Source organism: Lagopus muta, chromosome 7, assembly GCF_023343835.1.
Source record: "Lagopus muta isolate bLagMut1 chromosome 7, bLagMut1 primary, whole genome shotgun sequence".
Taxonomy (NCBI): Eukaryota; Metazoa; Chordata; class Aves; order Galliformes; family Phasianidae; genus Lagopus; species Lagopus muta.
Window position 1 is genome coordinate 3,396,847 of NC_064439.1, and position 25,624 is coordinate 3,422,470.

Here is a 25,624-nt window from a genome sequence, read left to right on the forward strand (position 1 = left end):
CAAAGTTTAAAAACGACAAACCCACCCTCCTGTGCACCGAAGCTCCTCCTCTTCTGCCTTTGAACATCTTGTTGTTTGTTATTTAATAACAATTTTTTAAAAAAGACAATGAAAAACAAGGCACAGAACTCTTCAGAACGTTGAATCACAGAATGGCCAGGGTTGGAAGGGACCTCAATGATCATGAATCTCCAACCCCCCTGTCACATGCAGGGCCACCAACCTCCACATTTAATACTCGATCAAATTCATTCATTTAATACTCGATCAAATTCATTCATTCAGGAGTTGCTGCTCGTCTATCACTGCGCCTTTGACCCAGACTTTTCCATCAACATCTAAGCTATCTCCAAGTTTTCGACTGCTTCCCTCCCTTGCAGAAATTGGAGACCTTAACAGCCTCCCTCTCCATGACTAATTAGTTGGGTATTGGTTTCTTTACTCTGCTGGGTGAGCTGTGCAAGCCCAGCACGAAGGCATGGTTTGCAGCCTAATTTCATCAGGCTTATGTTGCTTGCTTGCCTGGCATGACAGAATTCCTCCCCACTTTCAGGAAGAATCCCCAGCACAGAGCATCAGACAGGGTTAAAGTGCTCTGAAGCATCACCTGATGGAAAACGAAAGGTGAGAGCAAGCAGAGGGTTCTACGGCTCTGGATCACACTAGGAATTAAATAACTTAAATACGATGTGCCTTGTTTATGCAGGGCAGCAAGTCTAGATGAAACAAAGGGCTTTATGCAAGCGCATTCGGCACTCCAGGAAAACGCACTCCGTGCCTGTGGTCACCTGCACGGTACAATTCCTACCCACAGAAAACATCCCCCAACTTTACGCTGCTTCAGGAGCTTTTATCCTTAAGACAACGCCACCGTAAGGCAGATCTCATTGATCTCACACCCTTCCTGCACCACACGGCTACGCATAACCCACAAGATTAACGAGAGCACAACCAACCAACCAGCAACGATCGCAAAACCCCGAAATAACCCTACGTACCTTGCACAAGGCGGCCAATTAAAATTCCCCTGCGCTCAGTGCTACGGCAGCAGCCGCTCCGAGCTCCCGGCCCTGAAATACCCACAGCCGCCGCTCTCCCCTCCCACCGCTCCCTCCCACATCCAGCAAAACACAGATCTGGGCCTGTTCATTAAACGAGACACCCACAGGGCCTGGGGAGAGTTACGAAACCTGCATAAAATGAGGTTTCTACAGCAATTGATTGTTACTTGCTTGCCTTTTTTTTTTTCTTTTTTTTTTTTTGCTTATTTAAGACTCTATGAGCGCATGCATATATTGGGAAAAAAAAAATACAAACAGGAAACTGAATGGAAATCGACAGAATATGCTTTTTTTTTTTTTTTTTTTCTCCTCTCTCCACCCTGTGTGCAGTGACAGTGCTCAGCTTTAATCCCTTTTTACCTACGTTGCATTTCCATAGCTGTTTGCCAAGCTCCTGTACTTCCATCCCTGCTCTGCCGGTCTCTCTCCTCATGCAACTTCTGCACTTGCTGGAGGAGCACACAGGAGGTATTTCTCTGGGAAATGGGACACGGGGACATTTCCTGCTATTCAGAGCTGGCAGTGTGCAGCAGACACTGCACGTGATGTGCACAGACTGCCCTCCCAAGTAGTGGAAATAGTGCCCTCCTTCTTCTATAAAATAAATTGAAAGAAAAAAAAAAATGCTGAGAGAGGAAGAAGAAATGGGGGAGGGAGGAATCAGGGGACGGTGGGGTAGAGAAAATTAGGGGGTGGGGGAAGAGGAAAAATGGGATAAAAAAAAGGAAGAAAAGATGGGGAAAGAGGAAACAGAAGAAAAGGAAAAATAAAAGGGGAAAAAAGCGGGAGGGGGGAGGAGAAAAGGAAAAAGAAATAGAAGAAACAAACAAACAAACCCCAACCAAATTCTGACTCCATCAGAAGGGTCCAGAGTACTCCCAGCCACGTATCAGAGCTCTAACTGCATCCCATGTCCTGAACATAAAGCCCTGCTTCTTTTTCCCCAATCAATCTGCAATTAGCAAACTCCCACAAGCGCTTTATGAATGCGGCCGCCTCCACCGCACGCTCACTCTCCCCGTCAGGAAAAATACAAATATGCTGCATGATAAAAGCCCCCACACCCTCCCCATCTGCTTCAGAGCACAAACAAAGCTCCATTATTTCCCAGCACTCCCAGCATGTTCCGACTCAGCTACTTGCCTCTTCCCTGGCTTTACGACCTCCAGGATTCTTCCAAGCTACTGGAACTCACAGTAGGCAGAGGGATGAGGACAGTCCAGCTTTGTGTAGCGAGGATGCATGGGAGGCAAGACGTGCCTCGATCACCTTTTGTTCAGAGGTTCTTGCTGCATTGATTTCCTTCCTACTTTCCCAGCCTCACAGGATGTTTTTGGAGCGGGACGTGCACATAACTCACTGTTCTGCCTCACACAATGGTTTGTAAGACACAGAGAGACAGAGCAGCAACCCCTATACACCCAATACTGGGAAGGATGCAGCCAAGGGAATGGAAAGGGTGAGCAAGCGATGAGATCACTGCCAGCCTCCGACCTGCTCTGCAAGCTGAGAAGGCAAGGAGCCGGTGATCAAGGCTACAGCAATAACTACAGACCTTTCTCTGCCTACCCCAAATTGGGAATTAAATCAGATTTCCCACATCCAGAGGAGGTGCTCATCCATCAGGGACTGGATGGCAGGTGGACACCTTGTCACTTGAGACAGATCTTTGCAAGATCTTTGCATGGGTGTTTATGTCCAGGAGGACCTTCCAGCCTCCTAACCTTGAATGAATGGAGATTTCTCCATCACAGTGCTTAACAACAGTGCCTACCCTGCAGAATGGGTTTCAGAGGCTGCAGTGCTAAGCATTTCCTTTCCAGCATTGGTTTGTGGATCTTCAGCAGAACTGCACGTAAGGCCCAGGAGCTCTGCTCCCTTCAGGTTCACCCCATTGAGTGCATTTGGACCTGGATATCAAGCTCAGCTTTGTGACTTGGACAAGTGTTCCTTGAAATCCTGTTTTTCACCTTTTATGCTTTTCAACTCTAATCTAGTAAAGATGCAGTGAGAACCTGTGCTGACATAGAGTGATACAACCATTTGCTTTTGGACACTTCTTTTTCTTTCACTTGCACTTCCTTATGCTCCTGCTCATTTCATGCCCTTCCTCATCTCCAGCTTATCCACAGGCCTGATAACCCTCAGGCCTTTAGGTTCCTTTGAGAGATCCTGCCTGTCTAATCTGCTTTCTTCCTTCTCTGAGCAGCTTTGCATCCCTGCTCCCTCTGTCCTCAGCACTAAGAGCTCCACCTTCCAGACCCAGATATTTCCCACCATCAACTACCCCCACTGCATGGACAACTCAACAGGTGGTGCAGCAAATACTGGATTGCCACAGTTTTTACAGCAAGAATTGACTTTGTTTCACTAAAAATCCCCAAACAACAGTGATTTGCTCCTATTTGAACAACTGTTCTAGAATGAGGAATGTCCTAGAATGAGGACTGCTGACTGCCCTGCAGCCACAATCAGGGCCTTCAGCACATCCCCAGAGGTTGGATGGGGCCCTGGGCAACCTGATCTGCTGGGGGGCAACCCAAAAAACTTTTTTTTCAAGGGAAAAATACACAAATTTCAAAGTAAACTTGATAGACTTTCAATAACAAAAGCCAAACCAAACCAAAAATTGGGGACACATTGAAAGCCAGAGTCTTTGAATGAAAAAAATCTTCAGCTGGACCTTTGTGAAGCCTATTCTGCTTACAATTTTCACTAAGTGAAAACAATGTTTTCCACTGAAGTCCTTAGAAATCTTCTCTATGAGGTCTAGGTCTCCCTCATTATCCAACCAGATTGTTGTTATTGAAATCATCTCTAGCTATTTGCAGCCACAGATCTCAAAGACGGACTGATATTAATTTCCACATGGGAGCTTAGGGGATACCACTAGCATTCCTCTGTCCACAGCCAGCAACAACATGCACTCCAGGCTTTGTATTTTGCTCTTCTGCTCAACTACAGTTTTACAGCTTTGTTTCCTACACTTGCAAGTGCCCGTCTGGGGAACACGGTTTAAAGAGATGTAAAATTATCACTACAAATAGCTAATAAGGAATCAGAAAAGAGACAGTTGCAGTGTAATGGTACCAACAAACATGCTTTCTCTAAGAGGTCCAGGTTTGATCTTAATTGGATGGAACAGCAAGATGGCATTCAGCCATCTATGTCAATTAAAAGCCTTTGGTCATCAAGAAAATACAAAACTGGCTTGGATCAAGAAAACTATGAGAAGTTCACCTTGTTCCTTGTGCTTTGAGTTTTTAGCCATGGAAACAGAACCATCCACCAAATCTCACCAACTACTGAGAAAATCTTTTCTTCAAATCCAGCTTCCCTGAAACGAGTGGCATTTTTCCACCAAGGAGGGGTTTTTCATTCCTGTTTTTCATTGCTTCGGTCTGTTTATAGCCTATGTTCCTCTATTGAAATTGGGCACATTTTGAGTTCTGGGGCTAATGGCACTGTATATGCTGAGTCAGTGCTGCTGGCTGGCACATCTTTCTGTCACCAAGGCAATACCACCCCATGTTACAAGAACCAATCATTCTGGAAATAGCTGCCTTGTGACTCACTCAGTTACAAGAACATCCTTGACGATGCCAGCTCTGATAGAAGGTTACTGAAGAATGCCCCAGAGCAGCAACACAGTCTGCAGCCTTCGATTCTCACAGTGCCACTCAGAAAAACCTCATCTCCTGCTGAAGCTGAGCAGCAGATACTGTTGGAACATATGAAAAAACATTTTTTTTCCCCCCAAAAAAGTTCTTCTAGCATAAAGGTCAGTATCAAAAGGTTTACTTTTCCCTCCAAAAAGCTGTTTAAAAAATAATTAAAAAAAAATAAAAAAAATCAACAGCTTTGCTCACTTCTCAATGCATCTTAAGAGTTTCAGATGCACATCAGTATCAAGCATAAAGAGGGCTGAGTTGAGAGATGAGGAGGAAATACAAATCAAAGATGGAACCAGGCCCATGCTCCCAGCTAGCACCAACGCTTTATCTCTGCCTAGCTTCAGGCTTCAACCAGGGCTGTCTGAGGCTTCAGCAGGGATGGGGGCAATTGTAGTTGATGGGACCTTACTGGGTCTTCATACTCTAACATAGTGGTGGATTTCTGATCTAACCACATTCTCTTTAATTCCTGTGCCTTGCAAGGTATCTGTGTGTGCCATTGGGAAACTGCGCATGGAAACAGTAGCTAGATGTATGCAATTATTCATATCTCATGCAAAAGAACTTTTGCAACCTTCATGATTATCAAATTTGTCCTGGTTGTTTTCACTGAGGGAACACTTAGTTTTTTTTCTTTAAAGTGTGAGGTAGGCATACAATGCAGGTATGCTTAGAAAACAGCCAGAAAACTAGGATTGACAATGAGCACAGACATGTTTTCTACACCTGAGCAGCCATTCACTGGTAAACGAGTATAGAAACCAATCACTTGTAGAAATTCTCAAGTCACATCAGCATGCACAGTAGCAAATTCAAGTAACATACATTGCAAACATTGTATATACTTCTATACTCTCCACCAGAGATGGAGCTGATGACAAGACAAGATCAGGGATAGATTGCAACAAAAGTGGCCAGAAGCAGGACCAGCACAGAACAAACGTAAGAGAAGGCATGGAAAGGTTATTAAAAAATAAAAAAATTAAAAAATAAAAAAAAAATTTCAATCACATTGAGATTATTTCTTTACCATACTCATTTCCTTCCATAGAAAAGCTCTATGAAGAGTTAAGAGGCTACAACATCTTCTTACAACCTCTAGTTTCAGTGTCTCCTAGACAGAGCTCAGATTCAGATCAAATGTCATGGTATTGATCCTACAATGACTCTCTGCTTGAAGACTCAAGAGAGTTGATCTCTACAAGCATGCACAACCTACTCTTTTCAGTTTTGCTTAAGCAGCTATTTCCCCAGCTGCTTACATGACTTTTGGTAAGTCTGTCCCACCTAGTTCTCACCACTGGCACGGCATAAATTCTAACACCAGTAAGGACTCACGACCAACGACTAGTAGAAGTGTGGTCATCCTAAAAGCATGGACAAGGCCCTGGACAGAAAGCTGCTTTGGTTAAGTAAAACCCATCACCAACCTGGATCTCTTGACGGTAAGTAAGAGCTAGTAAGTGGCAAAAAAAAACCAAACAGGAGCACACTGGCCATCAGCATAATGGACTAAACGTTGGTCATGATCCAAGGACCAAAAAAGTACCCAAGAATGACATGTGTTAGTCACCTTGTGCCTGTTAGTCAAGCTGTACCAGTTCTTTAGCCTGTTCAACAAACACCACCTGCAACAAGGTGGTGCTAAAACTGTTCATCATCAGCTGCACCAATCCACAGCCTGTAGCACACAGCACTGCAGATGAGCCTACAAAGACAGAACAACCAGATGGCCATGGGGGTGATAGCAACCATGTCAAGGTGTACCTCTCTCCATGTGGCTGTGGTACTTACATCTGCTCTCAGGGCAGAGGGGCCAATTGAGATGTCAGTCTGTCTCGCAGTAAGTGCCCTCAAAATGTCAGGGTGCTACATGGCTCTCAGGACCTTTGAGGGCCCAGATAATTTGCAGACACTTTGAGAAGACAAGGGGCACTTCTGCAATTGTATCAAGCCACTCATCACATCCAAAGACAAGCTCAAGTGCACATGTAGCATCATGTGGTATGATGTCCCATTGCCAGCCAACCAAATCAGAAGAGGCATAAGAACTCTATTTGGATGATTTTTTCATTATTATTATTCTTTTTTTTTTTTTTTTTTTTTTTGGTAAAAACAAACAGAAACTATTAAGTCTTCTTTAAATAAACCCATAATGCCCACTTAGCTACAGGAATGAAATGTGACTCGTGATTCAAAACTATTTATTGCTCTTTAGTAGTTCATCCAACTATGGCCTCTTGCTAAAGAGGAAAACAAACACTGGCCTCTGGCAGCCAGTCCCAATTACATAAGAACTGCTGTAGGTGCAGAAAGCACAAAAACAGACAAAAAGAGACCCACGCAGCACCTGGATGTCACCTTTCAGCTCAGAACTCTATCTATGCAAAGTCATTTGAAACTGTGAGACTTCCAGTCATTAGGTGGATGGATAAGTTTCCAGAAAACCATACAATACTAAAAAAAATTAAAAAAAAAGAACCCAAACACATTGTTCTTTCGTTGTAGAAGAACAATAGCATCCCTTCGGGCTCTTAAAATAACATGCAATTTGTCTGAGTCAGGTCAGAGAAATGGTACTGGTTAGATAAGCAGGTACTCATTGCCTGTGTCCTCTTGGGCTGCAGAACTGCCCAGCTGGGGAATGGTGCAGGGGTAGCCCATGCTCGCCTATAGAGAACAGTGACTTTTACCTGTGCCCTTCCAAACAATCTGAGCAAGGTGTCACAACACTGGCTTCAATACCGGGACCTTCCTCCCACTCCCTGGCAAGCTCTGCCTCATGTATTCAGTTGGTGGATCAGAGGAATCCGATAGCCAGAGGCATCTGGCACGTGGAGACATGAAAGGGGAGCAAAGATGCATAGGTACACAGATATGACAGCCTTGCAGAAGGAGAGTGCAGAAAACTTAATTGATTTCTGCTCTTTCTCAATGCATGGAATGTTTCTGACTTGAGGCCAGGACCAGTCCCCAGCTTATCACCCAGCTGGCTTTTATCAGTCACACCTGATAACAACACCTTTTCATTTGGGAGGCTGGGAAGGGCTTTCTCCACCCGCAAACACACGCAGTGTGGGAGCAGATGACAAGGGGCAAGCCGTGAAGGAGCAAATCAGAAATCCCATCCCTCCCAGTTCTCCAAACCCCTGTTGGGACAGCAGTGTAAGTCAGCACATCAGCCAACCCCTTCTGCTGTAAAAGCAATGAGTCACTACGAAACTGTCCTAAGAGGTCCAGCAGACCAGGAAGTGTCCTTCCCACTGTGCCACAACACTTCTGTACCTTTCTTCTTACAACAGCACCACCTAGGCCTGGTTTGACCTCTCCCTTCACACAGGGACAGCCATGTCCTGCCCCACTGGGCTGGATGCCACCTGCAACCACAGGGCACTCCACCAAAATGAATCCAGCAGCACAGAGATGTGGTGCTGGAGGAACAAAGGTATGTCTGACAGCATTGAGGTGAATGGTAGTGTGACACCTTGCTCCTGCAGTACACACCCTGTAGGCTTTGTGAATGTTTGCCTCTGTGCAGTGAGGAAACAGGCAGCACAGAGGTAGAGATGCAAGGATTTTGCTGAATTCAGTCTCCTCAGATTGTCCTGTATATTAAACGTGGATGCACCTACAAAATAAGTGCATTCCAGCCCTGTGAAATACCACTAAATAACACTAAACGCTAGAGAGACACTGTCATTCACTGAACATAACCCTGCTTCAAAGCTGCAGCTGCCTGATCTTCAGCACAGCACAGAGAATACGACCACATTGTCCCATGAGACCACCCCAACAGCATCTACCATCCAAACATTACCTGAGCATAAAGCTCCTTCCATAGGTTCATTTGAGTTGTGAGGGCCCCTTAAAGGCCCCCTAGTCCAAATTCCCCTGCAATGAACAGGGACACCCACAGTTCCATCAGGTGCTCAGAGCCCCATCCAGCCCAACCTTGACCATCTCCAGGGATGGGGCATCCACAACCATTCTGGGCAACCCGTGCCAGTGCTACACTGTCCTTATCATAATAAAATAAAATAAAATAAAATAAAATAAAATAAAATAAAATAAAATAAAATAAAATAAAATAAAATAAAATAAAATAAAATAAAATAAAATAAAATAAAATAAAATAAAATAAAATAAAATAAAACTTTTTTCTTATAACCAATCTAAACCTCCCCTCTTTTCATTTGAAAACACTTCCCCTTGTCCTATTCCCTCTTACCATGGGCTGAGCTGTCATCTGGGGACACGCGGCCACAGGCGTGGAAAGCAGAACCAGCGATGAAAAGCACCCGTTCTATCTGTTCAGCTGCTTTATTTACTCATTTTAAAAGGAAGGGAAAAGAAAAAAAAAAGTGGAGGGGAAAAAAGAAAAAAAAATAAAAAAATAAAAAAAATAAAAAGAAGGAAGTAATGTTTCTCTCCCAAAGCGCGCTGCAAAACATTCTTGGTAGACATGGAAACCCCTGGCAGGCTGCCAGCCCTTGGCAGGTCTCCGCAATTAACATTTCAGCAAGCAACTCAACCCTGGAATGGCTTTTAGGGAATTTAAAGACAAACGGCAGCCACAGACGGGCCACGGGAATTGCTGCTCCCCGTTGTAGGCATTGGGCTTTTTCCTTGGTTTCCCTATGGGGAAGCTCGTCACCCTCCTGTGTTACTCAGAGCAGGCAAGCTGTGACGGAGCAGGGTGGAAATGATTGCAGCCTCCACACTTCTGCAAAAGACATTTCCTAGCCACAGCCTGCAGGAACAGAGGGTAACCTTCAAACACACACAGGGAAGCTGCAAGGACAAAGGGGAATGCATTTGACCATGCAGTGGGGATTAAACTGCAGCAGAAGGTATTTAAGAAGCTCTGCTCCTCCCCTGCCCTAGGGCTGCCTTCTCTTTGCTCACCGTTGTGTTGGAGAGCAATGAGGAACGGGGAGCACAGGCTGCTCTGCCTGGAAGTCTGAGAGCTCAGAGAGCAAGAAAGCGTGCGGGCTTTGGACCTGACTGCTCTGGGAAGAGAGAACAGAGAAAGCCTGCACAAGAGCATGGGGTCTTTGGGGGGTGGGTGGGCAGGCAGGGATGATCCCACACTTAGGCAGGAGAGGAGAACCAGTGCCTCAGACTTCCATCAACAGTGCAAACGATTTTCTGATGTGCGAGTGAGCATGAATACAACAAGCCAGATGCCCAATGCAAATGCATTTGCATTAGAAACCTCTTGTCAAGAATCCCTACTTCCATGGTAAATCAAAGCTAGAAAGGAGCAAGAAGTCTTGCTGCCCTGCTTTCTACTTACAAGCATAAGGCATTTTCCTGGAATACCTGACCTTGAATCTTCCTTGGCTTTTTGTCCATAAGCCCAAAAGCAGGCAGGCAGTGAAGAAGCCCCAGAGTAAAGAAGAAGGTGAGGAAACAGCAGCCACATCTCCATCCACATGCAGTGGCTTGACTGCAACACAGAGTAAAATTGCATGGTTCAGGGCTGCTACATTCTCCAAAGCAACACTATGGTGCAGCAACACCAGCATTCTGATGATTAACAAGATGGCATGTCTAACAAGATCTGTATTTATTTCTCAAAAGGATGCAAAAGACACAGGTGATAAGTAGGAAGCTGTGGTTTCATTAAAGACTGGTGGTCATCTACTAACCAGTAAGTACATGAAAGCATGTGCAATCTGGACTATTACAAACCTTATCTGATGAGCTGTCAGTGCTGGTAGGGTTGTATGTTGGAAAAGACAACCATTTCCCCTCTTTGCAAAGGCCACTTCCTCACTATTGCTAATTTTGCAAGTTTTGCAACACTTTTTCTACCTTCAAAGCATCCTTGAGATGCCAGGTGGCCTAAGTAAATGTAAATGTTTGCATGGGAGTTTCCTTGTCATGAATAAAAATTATTAAAAAGTAAAAATAGAAAAAGAGAGGAACTCTCAGTGCTCAAAGAGATAGTAGGTCAACATTTAAAATCCCAACAGGAGATTCTGCTCTGACTTGCTGACTGTGTTTCCAAGTTGTTTCAAAGGAAGAAGTCTGGAGATTGAAGGGAAAAAAGTGCATTTTTTTTTCCTCCTGAAAACTAAAAGGGGCATTCAACTTCAGTGACCCATATATTAAACAATAAGTAAAAACACTATGAAATTTGTTTGTGCTATTTTTGCATAGCTCTTGGTACAAAGGATTCCCAGGAGCGATTTGATGTCACAGCAGTAGGGAATTCATAGTCTAACCTGCTCTGTGCATTATGAAAAAAAAACCAACCTCCTTGCTAAAGCAGGTTTCCTAAAACAGGTCACACATGAAAGCATCCAGGAAGGTTTTGAATATCTCCAGTGAAGGAGACTCCACCACCTCTCTGGGAAGCCTGTTCCAGGGCTCTGACAGTAAATAAGTTCTTCCTCGTGTTCATGTGGAAGTTCCTGTGTTCTAGTTTGCACCCACTGCCCTTTCTTCTGTCACTGGATGCTGCTGAAAAGTGCCTGGCCTCATCCTCCTGGCCCATGTCCTTTGGATATTTATAAGCATTGATCAGATCACCCCACACAGCCTCCTCCAGGGTGAGCAGCTCAGGGCTCTCAGCTTTTCCCCATCAGGAGATGCTCCAGGTCCCCACCATTTCCACAGCCCCCTTCTGGGCTCTCTCAAGTAGCTCCCTGTCTGCTTGGAACTGGGGAACCCAGAACTGGACCCAGTGCTCCAGATATGCCTCCCCAAGACAGACCTGAAGGGAAGAATAACCTTCCTCACCCTGCTGACCATGCTTATTGCAATGCACCCCAGGGTTCCATTGGCCTTTTTGGCTACAGAGGCACACTACTGGCCCATAGACAGCCTGTTGACCCAGTCTTCCTCTGCAGAGCTCCCTTCCAGCAGCTCAGCTCCCAACCTGTACTGATGCATGTGGTTATTCCTTCCCAGGTGTAGGACAGAATGAGATATAATGACTTTAAGTTGTGCCAGAGGAGGTTCAGGCTGGATGTTAGGAAAAACCTCCTCTCAGAAGGAGCAGCCAGGCTGTCCAGTAAAGCAGTGGAGTCACTGTCCCTAGACCAAGGAACAAGAACCATGGGGATGACACAGAGACACGGACAGTGGGAATGGTGGGGTTGGGCTGACATTTAGACTACAGGTCTTTTCCAGCCTTAATGTTTCTATGACTCCACACTTGTCCTTGTTGAACCTCATGAGGTTCTTCTTTGCCCAAATCTTAGCCTGCCAAGATCAAGCAAGAATTACCCTCATATCATCGTTCCTCCTTTCACAAGGAGGATAGCTGGTAAGATTTTATCCAACATCACATTTTTTAAACGAATTACACAAAAATTCAGCATCTCCCTGATCTTTATCCTTTGGCCAGTTTCAGCTGAATTAAAACACCAGAAACAAGACTTTAGAAGTCCAGTGGAGGAAGGGTAAAGCAGTGAAAGGTAGAAAGGTTAAGAACTACAACGACAACAACAAACATGGAAATCAGCTCAGTGAACCATTGTTTGGGATCTCAGAGCCCCAGATGGGATTTTCATAGGATCAGGGAGGACCAAGCTGTGCAACTTCTGACAGATGCATGATTTTCTGCCTCAGTGCTGCCACCATCTGTTATTGACGAGGCCAACCATGCAGCATCCTGCCTCCCCTTTCAACCATGCCCTATTCTTCCATCAATTTTTAAAGAACACAATTTTCCATCAGCTCGTGGGTGGGAACACAGCAATGAGCATTCACTGTAAAAGTGTGCAAATGCAGCAGAGAACCAAACTGCTGCTCTTCCTCCAATGTGATGGGCACACCACCATCTTTCCACTCTCCTCCAGTCTTCACAATTTAATCAATAATGCCTTAAAGCTCGCCTACCTATTTGAGCTTATCAAATATTAATTGTCTATTTAGCTATTTCTCCTGAAATTGTGCTCAATTCAAATAGAAATTCAAATACAGTACAGTAGCAGAAGTGACCACAGCTTCTCAGATCTCATTGCTTGTTTTCTTACCAAAACTCCCCCGACTTCTCCCAGCAAAGAATATTATAGCAAGTTAATTTGGGTATAGGAGAATAAATTTAACTCAAAATACTCAAAATTTAACTCAGTTGACTCAAAAAATTTTGGAATTTTTATTATTCCAAAATAAAGTAGGATGGGACTGATACAAGGCCTTGAGTGGCTGCATCATCTGGAGTATTGCACCTTCCAACCCAAGCCATTCTGTGATTCTGTGATCATATTTCAAAAGCAAACAAGGTCACGACTTTTGATTTCTTTCTTTTGGGTTCTTGGCAGTTTTATGCTTCCTACAGCAAAGGAAACTGGAGAGTTATTTTTAAACAGTTTTGTGTTTCCTGGTGGCTTTCTGGTAACTGCACTTCAAAGTACCTTTGATAATCCTTCTCCTAAAACTATGGGGAAAAAAAAAGTATTCCTAGTTTAGCACTCAATTGCTCCTCTGAAACAAGAAAATTACAGCTGGAAAGTTCATAAAACTCATAGAGTCAATAAGGATAGAAAAGACCTCTAAGATCATCAAGGCAAACAATCAACCCCATTCCCACCATGCCCACTCATAGAATCATAAAGGCTGGAAAAGACCTCCACCAAGAACATGAAGTCCATCCATTGACCCATCACCACCATACTAAACCATGTATCTCTAGGTGAAGATGCTCAGTTCATTCATTTGGATTCAGTCTGTTAAGATTTCTTTAGCAGAGCATTTTAACCTGTTTCATCCAATCACTCTCCTCCTCCTCCTCTTCACTCTGTGGCCAAAGGCAGAAGGACAGCGCAGCTGAGAGTCCTACACTCCCTCAAATCTGTGCTTTCCTTTTCCATCTCATCCAGAAAAAATTCCCTAAGCCCTTTAGCTTTAGCTCCTATTGCCAACCATGCGTAGAATGATGGAATGGTTTGGGTTGGAAGGGACCTTTAAAATCATCCAGTTCCAACCTGCTGTAGGCAGAGACAGCTCCCTCTAGACCATGTTGCTCACAGCCCCATCCAGCCTGGCCTTGAATGCTTCCAGGGAGGGAGCATCCACAGCCTCCATGGGCAACATGTTCAGTGTCTCACCGTCCTCACAGTAAATAATTTCTTCCTAATAGTCTAGCCTAAATTTCTTCCTAGTCTATGCAGATGCTCTTCCCAGCTGCCATTCACTCCCTCCAGACTTAAAGATCAGATGAAGCTGCAAAGTGCAGCAACACATCCCTCCAGGGATGAAAAAAAATGCTTTTAAAATCCAGAGACATCAAATGCTCATCTCTAGTAACACTGGACTCTGCTTGCATAGGATTGCTATGATGCTGGTGATGCATCAGCTTGGCTTACAGCCCTATTTCATTAGGGGAAGAGACTTCTCTCGGGGAAGAAAACAAGAGCAGGAGAGCTGGAATCAGGCAGCTGTAAAGAAGGAAAGAACGCCACAGTTTCAATGAGTGGACTGCTTTCCTTGCGAGGAGCAGCAGGAGCTCCAAGTGCTACTTCATTCCCTGCATCCATCTCTACAAAGCCCAGCTGGAGAAGCAGCAGAGCACTCTGTAAGCGACACCAATCTAATTAATTAATGACTTTCAGCGTCAGCTCTGTGGCTGCTGGGCTAGCAGGAAGGCAGTAACGAAGGGCTGGGACAGCACGCAACGCATCTGGTAAATGCTGCATGCTGCTGACAGCCAGCTCAGTTATTCATCACCTCTCCTGCTTTGGGCTACAGCACAGAACAAGTCAGAGATTATTCCGGGCAGAGAAGATGGTGTGGGATCCACCCTTGCAGCATCCTCTCTTCTGGATGAGGTCTTCCTCCCTCTTCTTGTCATGCTCCAGAGCTGCCGTGGCACAGTTAATTGAGGTAAGGAGCAACCTGCTTTGTGGATTAGGGGTGGCCAGGAATCCTGTTTTTTTCCATGCAAGGGTGAAAATCGGGGAATTTAAGGTGGCTCCGAGGAGATAGAGGCTCCTTCAGGCAGTGCTTGTTGCTTTCCTCAGGCCCAGCACTTTAAAGGAGCTGCTTTTAAAGCACCAGCAGCTGGTGATCATAGAATCATGGAATCAGTAAGGATGGAAAAGACCACAGTGGGCATCTAATCCAACCCCCAAACCATCCCACTATGCTGACCGTGTCCCTCAGTGCCCCATCTTCACAGTTCTTAAACAGCTCCAGAGACAGTAACTTCACCACTTCCCTGGGCAGGGCATGATGATTGATCACAGGTGGCACTCAGTGCTCTTTTAATCCCCAAAGGTGGATTTGAGACAGCATGAAAACTCACAGTACAGCTCTTCCAGCCCCATGCTGCCTTTCCAACAAATTCTGTCAGTTCTGTCCAACAAGTGCCCCACATCAGGCACTCAAGGAAAAAGGACCAGGTTTGACCCAGGTGATTCCGTCCATGAAGGCACCTGTCCAGGTTAAGTGGTTGTGCCACAAGTTTGTCCCTGTACCTTCCCTCATTTCCTCTAGTTCAACCAAAATGTTAGCATTGGAGGTGATTCTTCTCACCCACAGCTCATTCAGCCATCCAGAAAGTCTAGGAATAAACAAGAGGGAAGAACAGATTGCACTCTGACAGCATCTATAACTTAATTGCTGGTACTTTCAGAAGCAAGAGAGCCCCCAAAATTATAGCTGCCAAAAATTTTGGAGATGTTTTCAACTTCTTGATTGCTTTTCCTAGCTAAAAGGTTGAGCCATGTTAGAAAAAGGTCTGAGGTCAGAGCCCCAGTGCTCTGGTGCTGAAGAGCATTATCAGCATGTTCTTACAGCAGAGCTCACTTTGCTCACATTCCTGATTTTGGTTATGCTGTTCAAATGGCCATGCTGATGCAGCCATGTCTGCATGAAGAGAACTAGAAGAAGAAAATATAGTTTTATTAGAACTTAGCATCCTTACCTGTTTTGCCTCTTACCCAGCCTCACATCAAGCTGGATCCAATCTCTGCAGCCTTCAGCCTGCACATTTTAACACTTTACCACCAGTGCATCAGAAGCAAAAAAAGCTGTGTTGAGTTCATATCCCCGCCCCATCTTCTGCCTCATCTCTGTCTCAATTTAAAGTTACTTAATATGGTATTTTCAAACGGCTCTACCAAACTCATCCTATCTGACCATGGTATAACACCCCTAGCAAGCCAAACCAGAGCCTGAAAGCTCGTTTGGAAAATGCACATAAACTGCTATAGGCATTTTCCCAATCTGTTCACCTACAGCAGCTCTCAAGGTGACAAGCCAAGCAGAACTTTCTCTTGTGGTGCACATTTGACAGAGTATGCTTCACTGAAGCTGAGTCACTGTGCAGACACAGATTCCACCCCACCAAAAAGATTTTATTTTTTTTTAAACCTTTCTTGCCATTTCCAGCACCCAGACAACCACCTGAATAAGCAGCCCGATACTTTCTGTTTGAAGATAGATATTTCACAGACACACACTTTCCAGGATTTGTCTTCATGCCAAAGCAGAGCAAGGATAAATATCAAAATTAGGCAGACGGTTATAAAACAGGTCTGACTTTCTGATCTGTTTTACTTATACCAGACTCTTGGAAACATGTTCATTATATCATGCTGGGGAGAGCAAATCTCATCTGGAAACGCAAGCTGCTCAGCAGGTTAATTACCAGATAGCCAAAAATGGGATTAGATGAACAGCCAGATTCTGTATTTCATAGAATCACAGAACCATTTGAGTTAAAAGGGACCCTTAAAGGCCACCTAGTCCAATTCTTGCAGCAAACAGGGACATTTACAGCTCAATCAGACTTAAGGCAGATGAATTACATCTCTAAAGCTCTGCAAGGATTTATTATTATTATTATTATTATTTTACTTTAAATAATTACACAATGTAGCTATTGTGAATAATTCAATTTGTGCTAAGCCAGCTTGCTGGAGCAAACAGAGAGAAGGTCAAAGACAGCAGAGCATATCAGTGAGCCCAAAAGAAAAGCAAGCAAACCCACAATAAGGTGGAGTGAAGAAACAAGATGCTCTTGGTTAGCGATGTCCAAGTGTTTCTAAATGTGCATAACTGTGTGCATATTCCACTGAGAGAGAGGAAGCAATGAGATCCTCTGATTATCCAATCTAATTGCACTGACAAAGAGCTTTTCTCTGTCATTGATATTTTATCTATGTATATCCAAGGCAAAAGTTAAGATTTGCAAACTGCTTTTGGACCAGGTACATTTGAAATTAGCTCAGTGGGTTGTCCTGGACCTGCCCTTTCAGTGCCCTAGGAGCATCCCTATAAGGTGCCTTGCTGAGACCAATGCTTCAGCCAGAGCTGGGGGCTCTTCTCCAAGAACACCTTGTCCAACTTCAGCTGTAGCTGTACAGATCAGTGAAGACAAACACCCATGTGGCTTTATCTAGATGACTCTCATACCCCACATGTAAAATGCATTCGCAAGCTCAGAAGTTATCAGGTGCAAGATAAGTCTCTGGGTTTGTCTGGAGCTTCTCAAAGAAAAGGGAAAACTCTGTCTCTAGGAAGTCATATAAAAGAGTCTCCAGAAGCTTCATCAAACTAGAATCATGGAATCACAGAATCATATAACCGTTAAGGTTGGCAAAGACCACTAAGATCATGTCAACCCCACCTACAGCAGTGGGGTTGGAACTAGATGATCTTTAACGTCCCCTCCAACCTAAGCCATTCTATGATCATCCAGTCCAACCCCAAACCAACCCCCACCGTGCCCACTGACCACATCCTTCAGTGCCACATCTCCATGCTTCCTGAACACCTCCAGATGACCCCACCACCTCCCTGGACAGCCTGTGCCAGTGCATTACCACTCTTTCTCAGAAGAAATTTGTTGCTCATTCTTTCTATTAATATAGTAAGAATAATAATGATGTTTCTGGTCTTCCTACGTTCTAGCTTGGACTCCATGCAAAAGATGTAGCACAGATTCAATAATAGGGCAAAGATATTTATTCATAGCTTCAGTTTATATTGTACATAGCCATGTATTGGACTTGAGGGACAGTATCCCTCATTTGTAGCCTACAAGTGATGTGATGAATGGGACTGTATGCAATACCTAAAAAATGCTCAGAGGTGTGATTATAGTTGAAATAAAGATAGGTAAAATTACAGAGTGGACTCCTGAGGTTGATTTCCCATGTGAATGCATAGCTTTAATTCAAAAGCTTACCACAGAAGAACAAGTAAGAAAAATAATAGTACAGGAAGGCATGCACAGGAGGCACAGATGATGATTTAAGAGCATTAGCTTTAAGAAATGCATCTTTAAAGAAGATACAAGTATTTCAGGCCAGCTGGAATAAAAATACTATAGAAAATTACAAAGTTTTTTTCCAGAAAATTCTTTGTCATAGCCACCTTAGAGAGGTTCTGAGAGAGGGATTGAGGCCTCATAGGGTGCAAAGTTACTGAGCCTTCCCAGGTCTCAAAACATGTACTTCAGGAAAAAACAGACGTGCTCTCAGACCAGCCTACTTACTTGCAGGGGTAGGGCACATGTGAATCAATGCATGGTCTCTGCTAACAGTAATCCTAAAGGCTATAGCGATGCTAAAGAGATTGTCCTGTGATTGCTGCCATTCTCGGATGGAAAGAAGCATCTGGGTTCAAACTTAAATTCACAGGATTGTGAATTGGTCCAGGTATGAAAAAAAAAAAAAAAAAAAGGGTTCCAGAAAGGAATGAGGGAGGCTGGAGGGCTGAGAGCACAACAGAGGTCCTTCAGCCAGCACAACAGCTGCAAGCAAGCCTCACGAACAGGGCAACAGCAAACCTCCACTGTGATCTAATGGCAAACACCAGATTTATCAGCTATCACTGTCAAATCATCACTGTCAATCTTTTTTATCCCCCAGTCTACACCAGCATATTAAGCAAATAGAGCTCCCGTCTCCAGCAGCTATCTCCTTCCCACAGGGGCTGATACCTTTGCTGGCTCCTTACCCTGCCCCAGCTCCAATCACCACTGACAGTTTCTCTGCTTGAAATGAATCAGAAACGAAGCAAACTGGAAAATTTTCCTGTTAGAAGAATCAGTGTCAAACTGTTCTGACCTAAATGTGCAACATGCCTGGAAATTATTTAGTGCTCTGGGGGTTCGTGGATGTTTTACAGCCCCAAGAGCCCAATCTCAGCTCAGCTCCTGCTTCTCATGGAGTTGGTTTCTGCCTCCCTCCCTGCCTTTGCTGGGCACTTGAAGGAGCTGTAAAAGCAATGCTTGCACACAATGCAGAGGTCCTCTCATCTAAGATACAAAGAGATCATAGAATGTCTTATGTTGGAAGGGACCTCAAGGATCATCAAGCTCTGACCCCCCCCCCCCACCACATGCTGGGCCACCAACCTCCCCATTTAATACCAGACCAGGCTGCCCAGGGCCCCATCCAACCTGGTCTTGAACACCTCCAGGGATGGAAGGGGCATCCACAGCCTCTCTGGGCAGCTGTTCCAGCACCTCATTACTCTCATAGTAAAGAATTTCCCACTGATATCCAACCTACATCTTCCCTTCAACTTCAAACCATTTCCCATTGCTATTATCTACCCTTTCAAAGAGTTGGATCACGTGTCACCTTCCTGGCCTCCATGAAACTTGGGGCCATGGTATCCAGCAGGATTTCGAATGGATCACAATCTATGATTCTATGATCTTGTGCCTTCAGAGGTTGGGGACCTCTGAAAAAAAGAACTGGAAGTCAAGGGTGGCATTTAACTGATCCAAATTGGGCATCTTGGAATTCGGCACTCAAATTTCAGCTAGTGTCTATAATCTCTGTCAGTAAAAAGAAATGTTCATTTATTCATCAGATCTAGGTAAGTTGCCTCACTGAGGTGAATAAGTCTGTGTAACTGCTGCTTTCTCTTAGCCATAAAGCAACTCAAGAAGAATCAGCTTAAACTTAATTATTTGTACTGCACATAAGTAAAGGCAGAGGCATTTACTTCAGAGAGAGACCTAGACTGAAGGTTAAGACAGAAATATACATAGCTAATGACATCTATTGGGAGACCTCATTGCAGCCTTCCAGTACTTCGAGGAAAGCTTACAAGCAGGAGAGGGGGCAACTTTTTACATGGGCAGATAGCAACAGGACAAGGGTGAATGGCTTTAAATCAAAAGAGAAGAAATTTAAGTTAAAAGTTAGGAAGAAATTCTTTACTCAGAAGATGGTGAGGTTGCTGGCACTGCTGCCCAGAGAGGTTGTGGCTTCCCCATCCCTGGAGGTGCTTAAAGGCAGGTTGGTTGGGGCCCTGAGCAGCACAACCTGGTAGTGGCAACCTGCCTATGGCAGGAGGTTGGAACTGGATGATCTTTAAGATCCTTTCCAACCCAAGCTGTTCTATGATTCTGTGGTCAACAAGTGACTTGAATGCCTCAGTTTCCATGGGAGATGTAGTCAATGCAGTCCAGTCATTCTACAGTCCTTCCAGGAAGGCCCAAAGCAGCAGTCTATCTTTGGGCTTAATATTCATAATTGGTTCTGGGTAGGAGTTGATTTCACCTTTCTCAGTATGGCAGTCTAATCTTATTTTAGGCTTTGTGCTGTACGCTGCCTGCTTTTCATCTGTGCTCTCTAGAGCAGCAGATCTTCCATAAAGATTACATAGGATATTTACTAAGGTTTTCATCACCTTCTTTACATTTAAGATTATGCTACTTCAGTAATCCATAAGATACTTTTTGCTATAACACAATTATGCACTCTTTCAGCACAGAGCTTACAGGGAGCTTTATAACCTTTCATTTACTCCTTCCTGCTCAATTCTTTTTCCTCCTGCATTCCCAACGTTTTCCATATTCCTGGAGATGGTGCCCAGCTACCTATGTGGCAGGAACACTGCAGCGAGGCTAACCTCCAACATTTACACAATCAACCTCCAACACTTACATAATCTTTTTAATATATATTTGCTCATCTACTTGCCCACCAAACCCATCCTTATTCCATTATTACTTGGGTATTGCTAATGCTGCTTTTCCCTGCATCTTCTATGTTCCTAACACCCTCCTGCAGCTAATGACAAAGCTTAATATTTCTTGCAGAAATTTTCTCAGCTGACTCCAGTCTTCTGGAGTCTGTAATGCATGGCACAGATAAAGCAAAGCTGTTTTTCCTCATTCTAACTACAATGTCTTCATCCACCTGTACATCTCACACCTCTGGAACACACTTGTGACCAAGGGCACAAGTTCACTCTTTACAGAGCTCTAAGTACTATTTCTGTGAGCTTTTGGTTGGTTGGCTTTCCCCTTTGGAGCTTTGCCTTGCTCCACAATTTCATCTCTCCTTTGTTTCAACTCCTTACATCTTTTCCTTTTGCCTCCGATCCAATCACTCTTTTATCTTGGCATTTATTGCCAAGCACATACCAGTAACTCCAAATCTTAACACTTCTTGTCAAGCACAAGTCAACAGCTCCACTTTCCTACAGCTACTAAAAATTACTTTCCTCAAGATGTTTTTTTAACTCCTGCTTACTGCTTTGCAATCTCCAAAAGCTAAGAGGTTTAAGAATGGGCCAGCACTGCATCTTTCCATCCACTTATGAGTTTGGAAAGCTTTTTCAGTCAAGAGGTGTAGCAATGCAGACTCAGCCCTCTGTCACTGAGTCCCATTGCATGCACATAGCTACAAATGAGCAATGATTTATTAAGCTGCAGTAGCTTGATCACTGTGCTTCAGTAATTTCATTGCATATTTCAGCCCTCAACGCACATTCTAAAAACACAATAAAGAATGTCATTAAACATCTGCATGAATGGTCAGGACTCAGCAGTAGTCTTGCTTTATGCTCTTTGCCCTTGAACTTTTGCCTAAAAGATTCAACATACTTTGCTACTTTATGTGTTGGTTTACATCAAGAACTTTTGTGAAACCAAGGAAAGTAGCAGAGATCTTCAACTTTGCTTTCTCTTCTTCCCTGCAAAGCAAGTTCAGTCTCGTTTAAAGACACACTTTTCCAAAAATATCACCACAATAGGCCATAAATTGGTGGTAAATGCTTCAGCCACAAATCTTCCTGCTATGGATGGTAAGACCATGCATCTTTGCATACTTAGATCTCTATCTCACCTACTCTCTGTTTACTCATCCAGCAGTTTGTTCTTCCTGCATTATTGCAACTGAAGAGCCTTTAATTATCAAAATACTGCCTACTCTACGCTCCACTTCTGTTTTCTGCATACATGGTGCAGCAGTTAAAGGAGGATGTTCCCACGTGCCACGTCTCCCTGGTCTTAAACACCTCCAGGGATGGTGGCTCCACCACCTCCCTTGGCAGCTTGTGCCAGTGCATTACCATTCTTTGAGAATACATTTTTCCTAATATCAACCCTGAACCTCCCTTGGAACAACTTCAGCCCACAGTTTCCTTTGCCCAACAGCTTTTCTCTCTACATCTGTCTCCCTTTCTCAGCTGCCCATCAGAAACAAGTCTGGCAGACCCATCCTTTGGAGAGCTATGATTCCTGAGAGGGCGAAGTCACACTGAGTGTTTCACATAAAACAAACATCTTTGATTCAGGTTAAGGCTACCCAAAGAGTATCCTAAAGGGTTTGGAAAAACTCTGAAGAATTCCTATAGTTGAAAATAGATGTCTTTCAGCAATGACTGTCACAGATTCTTACCTCTTGTTTCAGATATCCCTACAAGACTACATCATTCTGGTCAGATATTCTTTCTCCCTTCATTTAGCTGCAGCAATTCTAGGTTTTGAGCATTAAATGCTGCACGTCCAGCCCCAGCACTAGGGTAAGGCCATGCAGTGCTGAGTAACTAAGGCACCTTGGAGAGGAAAAAAAAAAAAAAAAAAGGCTCATGCAGCAGTCCTACCACTACAAATGAGCTCTGAATAGGATCCCCTGGGAGCCAAAGCACTCCAGACTCAACGGGAAGCATCCTTCATTAGGAATAATCTAAATTATGATTTGTATTGCACAAATAGGCGAATAATTGGAGAGCAGCTCCAGCTCTCTAATATCCATTACAGCTGTGTTTTAACAATGATTTCATGGCCTGAGAAGGGAAGGCACTGCAGGAAGCAAGACATGCTTTTTTTCAAGCCTGGCCTTGAATGCCTCCAGGGATGAGGCATCCATAACCTTTCTGGGCAACCTGTTCTAGTGCATCATCACCTTCTGAGTGAAAAATTTCCTCCTAATATCTAACCTAAATCTTCTTGTCTCAGTTTAAAACCATTCCCCCTTTTCCTATCACTATCAACCCATGTAAACAGTCTTTCCCCCTTCCTGTTTATATGCTCCTTTCAAATACTGGAAGACTTCAAAGAGGTCTCCCCAGAGCCTTCTCTTTTTCAAAGAGAACACTTCATAGTTCTCTAGACATTCAGAGCACAGACACCAACTCACACTGAGGTATAAGCTTGCAGAAACTCCATGGTAGGGCAACTGGAGATAAAATAAATTCAGGTCCTTTCTTGCAGCCCTGTTGCCCCTTGGACAAATAATATGCCCCACAGCAGCTACAGCAGGTAGATCAGTTCCTGCAGTCAGTGGGAGTTCCATGAGCAGAGAAAAAGTGACTGGCACGAGGTCAAGAAGGGAATGCCCATAAAGAAGGATACAGACTCAATAGCTTCCAGTGCCAGAACTCCAGCTTGAGACAAGCAGATTCCACTTCTGCAAGCAGCTCTTACCAGAGTATTGCACAATGGGAAGAAAATTAAAAGAAGCAACCAAACTCAAAGGTCAGCATTGAGCTTTATAACATCTGTCCTGTCTGTTCTGGCAATAGTTCTGTAGTGTTTCTCCAGGGCTCAGGAGCAAGATGCTCTCCAGGCTTTGAGAGCATCTCACACCTAGAGGTCTCTGGTTGCTGGGGCCAAGTGAGAAAGCGCGCAAGGGCTGAGCTACAACCCATGGGAGCTACTTTAGCCTTTAAGTACTTGGCCCTTGCCTGTGCCTGGCCATGGATTTGCATTTCTCCACAGGTTCATCTGGTTGTCTTAGTTCTCTACTCAACCCAGCTGCCACCCCAAACCTGTCCCACAGCCTTTGTTCATAGGTGGTGGGATGGGGGTTTTGTTGAAAAGCCTGCCTTGGTGTTTGTGTTGCACTCTCTATCTTGGGGAGAACAGCCAGCTCCTTTTATGCCTTGACATTTAGCTCTTTTGCTGTTTCCTTTTGATGGATGACCTTCATTTAAATATAAGGAAAAAATCTTTTACAGTAAGGGTGGTGTGGCACTGGAACTGGTTGCCCAGAGATGTGGTTGATGCCCCATCCTTGGAGACTATCCAGGTGAGACTGGATAAGGCCCTGGGAAACCTGATCTAGCTGTGGTATCCCTGTTCACTGTAGGGCAGTTGGACTAAATGGCCTTCAGAAGTCCTTTAAGGTCCTTTTAACTTTAAGGATTCTATGATTCCATGATCTAGCCATAGCAGAGAAGATGGCACTGCAATGCAATCCACAGAAAAATGTCTTGGCAATTAAGCCTTTAAAACAAAACAAAAAAAATCCTCCTAAACCCAGGAGAAAAAAAGGTTTAGAAAAAGGTAAAATCCAGCAAAGAAAACCTTTTTGCCATTATTTCTAATCATAAAAATTGGCAACACTTCAGACATACTTCAAAACAGCAAATGCTTTAGATAACGATCTCTAGCAAAGTTCCCATTCCCTGAAAACTTCCAAACTGTTACAAGGCCAGAAGACCAGGGCTCACTCCAGTGGTTCCTGCTCTCTTCCCCATTCTAGCTGCTCTACAGTGATCCTTGCAAATCCTAAACCACGTTTCTTTTTTTCTTCTTCCCCATCTTTCTTTCTCAGGCCACCACAGAACCCCCAAAAAAGAAACCGGATCCTGTCACTTCAGAGACGGTGGTGATCTGGGGGCTGCGCCTCTGGCAGGTGATTGGTATCTTTGCCATCTTTGTCCTGGCAGTCAGTAAGTTGTAATTCTCTGCCTTGCACCAACCACAGCTCCACCTCCAGTAGGATCTGTGCCTGACCAAATCCATGAAGGACTACAGACCCAATGACCAAAGAAGCCTCCGGCTGAGGCTCTTTGGTGCCTTCAGTGGCATCACTGGGTTTTATTATTGAGTTGAAAAGAGGGGTAGATGGAGTCTTTGAAGGAACCACAGATTGGCCACAATAGCTTCATACTATAATGCACTGATCCCAGCTGGTGACATCCCAGAGCAGAATGGGATTGCTCCATAGGTGGGACGGTGTCAGCTGCAGTACCACATTCAGCCTCAGATGTATCTCACAGCCATTGACTTCCCTGTCACATTACTTGGCAAAAGTCCTGCCCTATAACATAACCCATACAGGCCACATATAGAATCAGAGAACACCCCAAGTTGGAAGAGACCCATAAGGATCACGAGTCCAACTCCTGGAGGTCTGTGGGCACAAACAGATCTGTCATTAGGGTACCTGGCTGTTATTCTCAGTGCCAAGACTCCTCACTTGATTTTAGCAAGGCTTTTGAGACTCAAAAAAGTCCTTTGGGGATCCAGTCATCAAGATGCCACTGGCTCACATCCAGTCACTGTAATGGGATCAAGAACTCTTCTAGCACACTTCGAGGATCTGTTTGGCTACAGCAGATTCTCCACTCAAATGTCTTCATCCAGCTTCATTCTCTCACAATTCACCTTCTGGGAACATTATTTAAGCTAGCTTCCCTGTGCACTGCAAACTACCATCATAAGCTTGCTTAAGAGAATATCCCTTTGGACAAGGCTATAACCATCAAAGTTCAAAGGAAGGATCTTCTGCTCTCTTCTTGAGCTAAGAAAATCACACAAAAATGGATCAATTGAATGTAAGTCACACTTGATAGACCCATTTCTGTTTCCCATCTTCCTGTTACTCTCTACGCATTTGTGAAGCATTTAACTAATTCTTTTAGCCAGGGAAGGACATGGCCCTGGGCAACCTG

At 44.2% G+C, this 25,624-nt stretch overlaps 2 protein-coding genes across 6 annotated transcripts in view; one reads left to right on the forward strand and one right to left on the reverse strand.

Annotated features, from left to right (window-relative positions):
- ALS2CL (ALS2 C-terminal like) overlaps nt 1–25,624 on the reverse strand; it is a 61,334-nt gene that overhangs the window by 34,161 nt on the left and 1,549 nt on the right. Inside the window, exon 1 of one of the 5 annotated variants that reach the window (XM_048950521.1) lies at nt 8,964–9,076. The exons of 1 other annotated variant lie outside the window; for it this stretch is intronic. In XM_048950521.1, the coding sequence (XP_048806478.1) occupies nt 8,964–8,981 (18 nt within the window). In that variant the 5' untranslated portion in view covers nt 8,982–9,076. Of the gene's footprint in view, nt 1–998; nt 1,081–1,425; nt 1,544–2,204; nt 2,328–8,963; nt 9,077–25,624 lie in introns of those variants that run through there. 3 more of the 5 variants (XM_048950524.1, XM_048950520.1, XM_048950522.1) reach the window with 3 other exon arrangements.
- The window catches only part of TMIE (transmembrane inner ear), a 33,067-nt gene continuing 21,484 nt past the window's right edge, over nt 14,042–25,624 (forward strand). The window contains exons 1-2 of the mRNA XM_048950531.1: nt 14,042–14,572; nt 24,502–24,619. Coding sequence (XP_048806488.1) covers nt 14,384–14,572; nt 24,502–24,619 — 307 coding nt within the window. The 5' untranslated portion in view covers nt 14,042–14,383. The remainder of the gene's footprint in view (nt 14,573–24,501; nt 24,620–25,624) is intronic.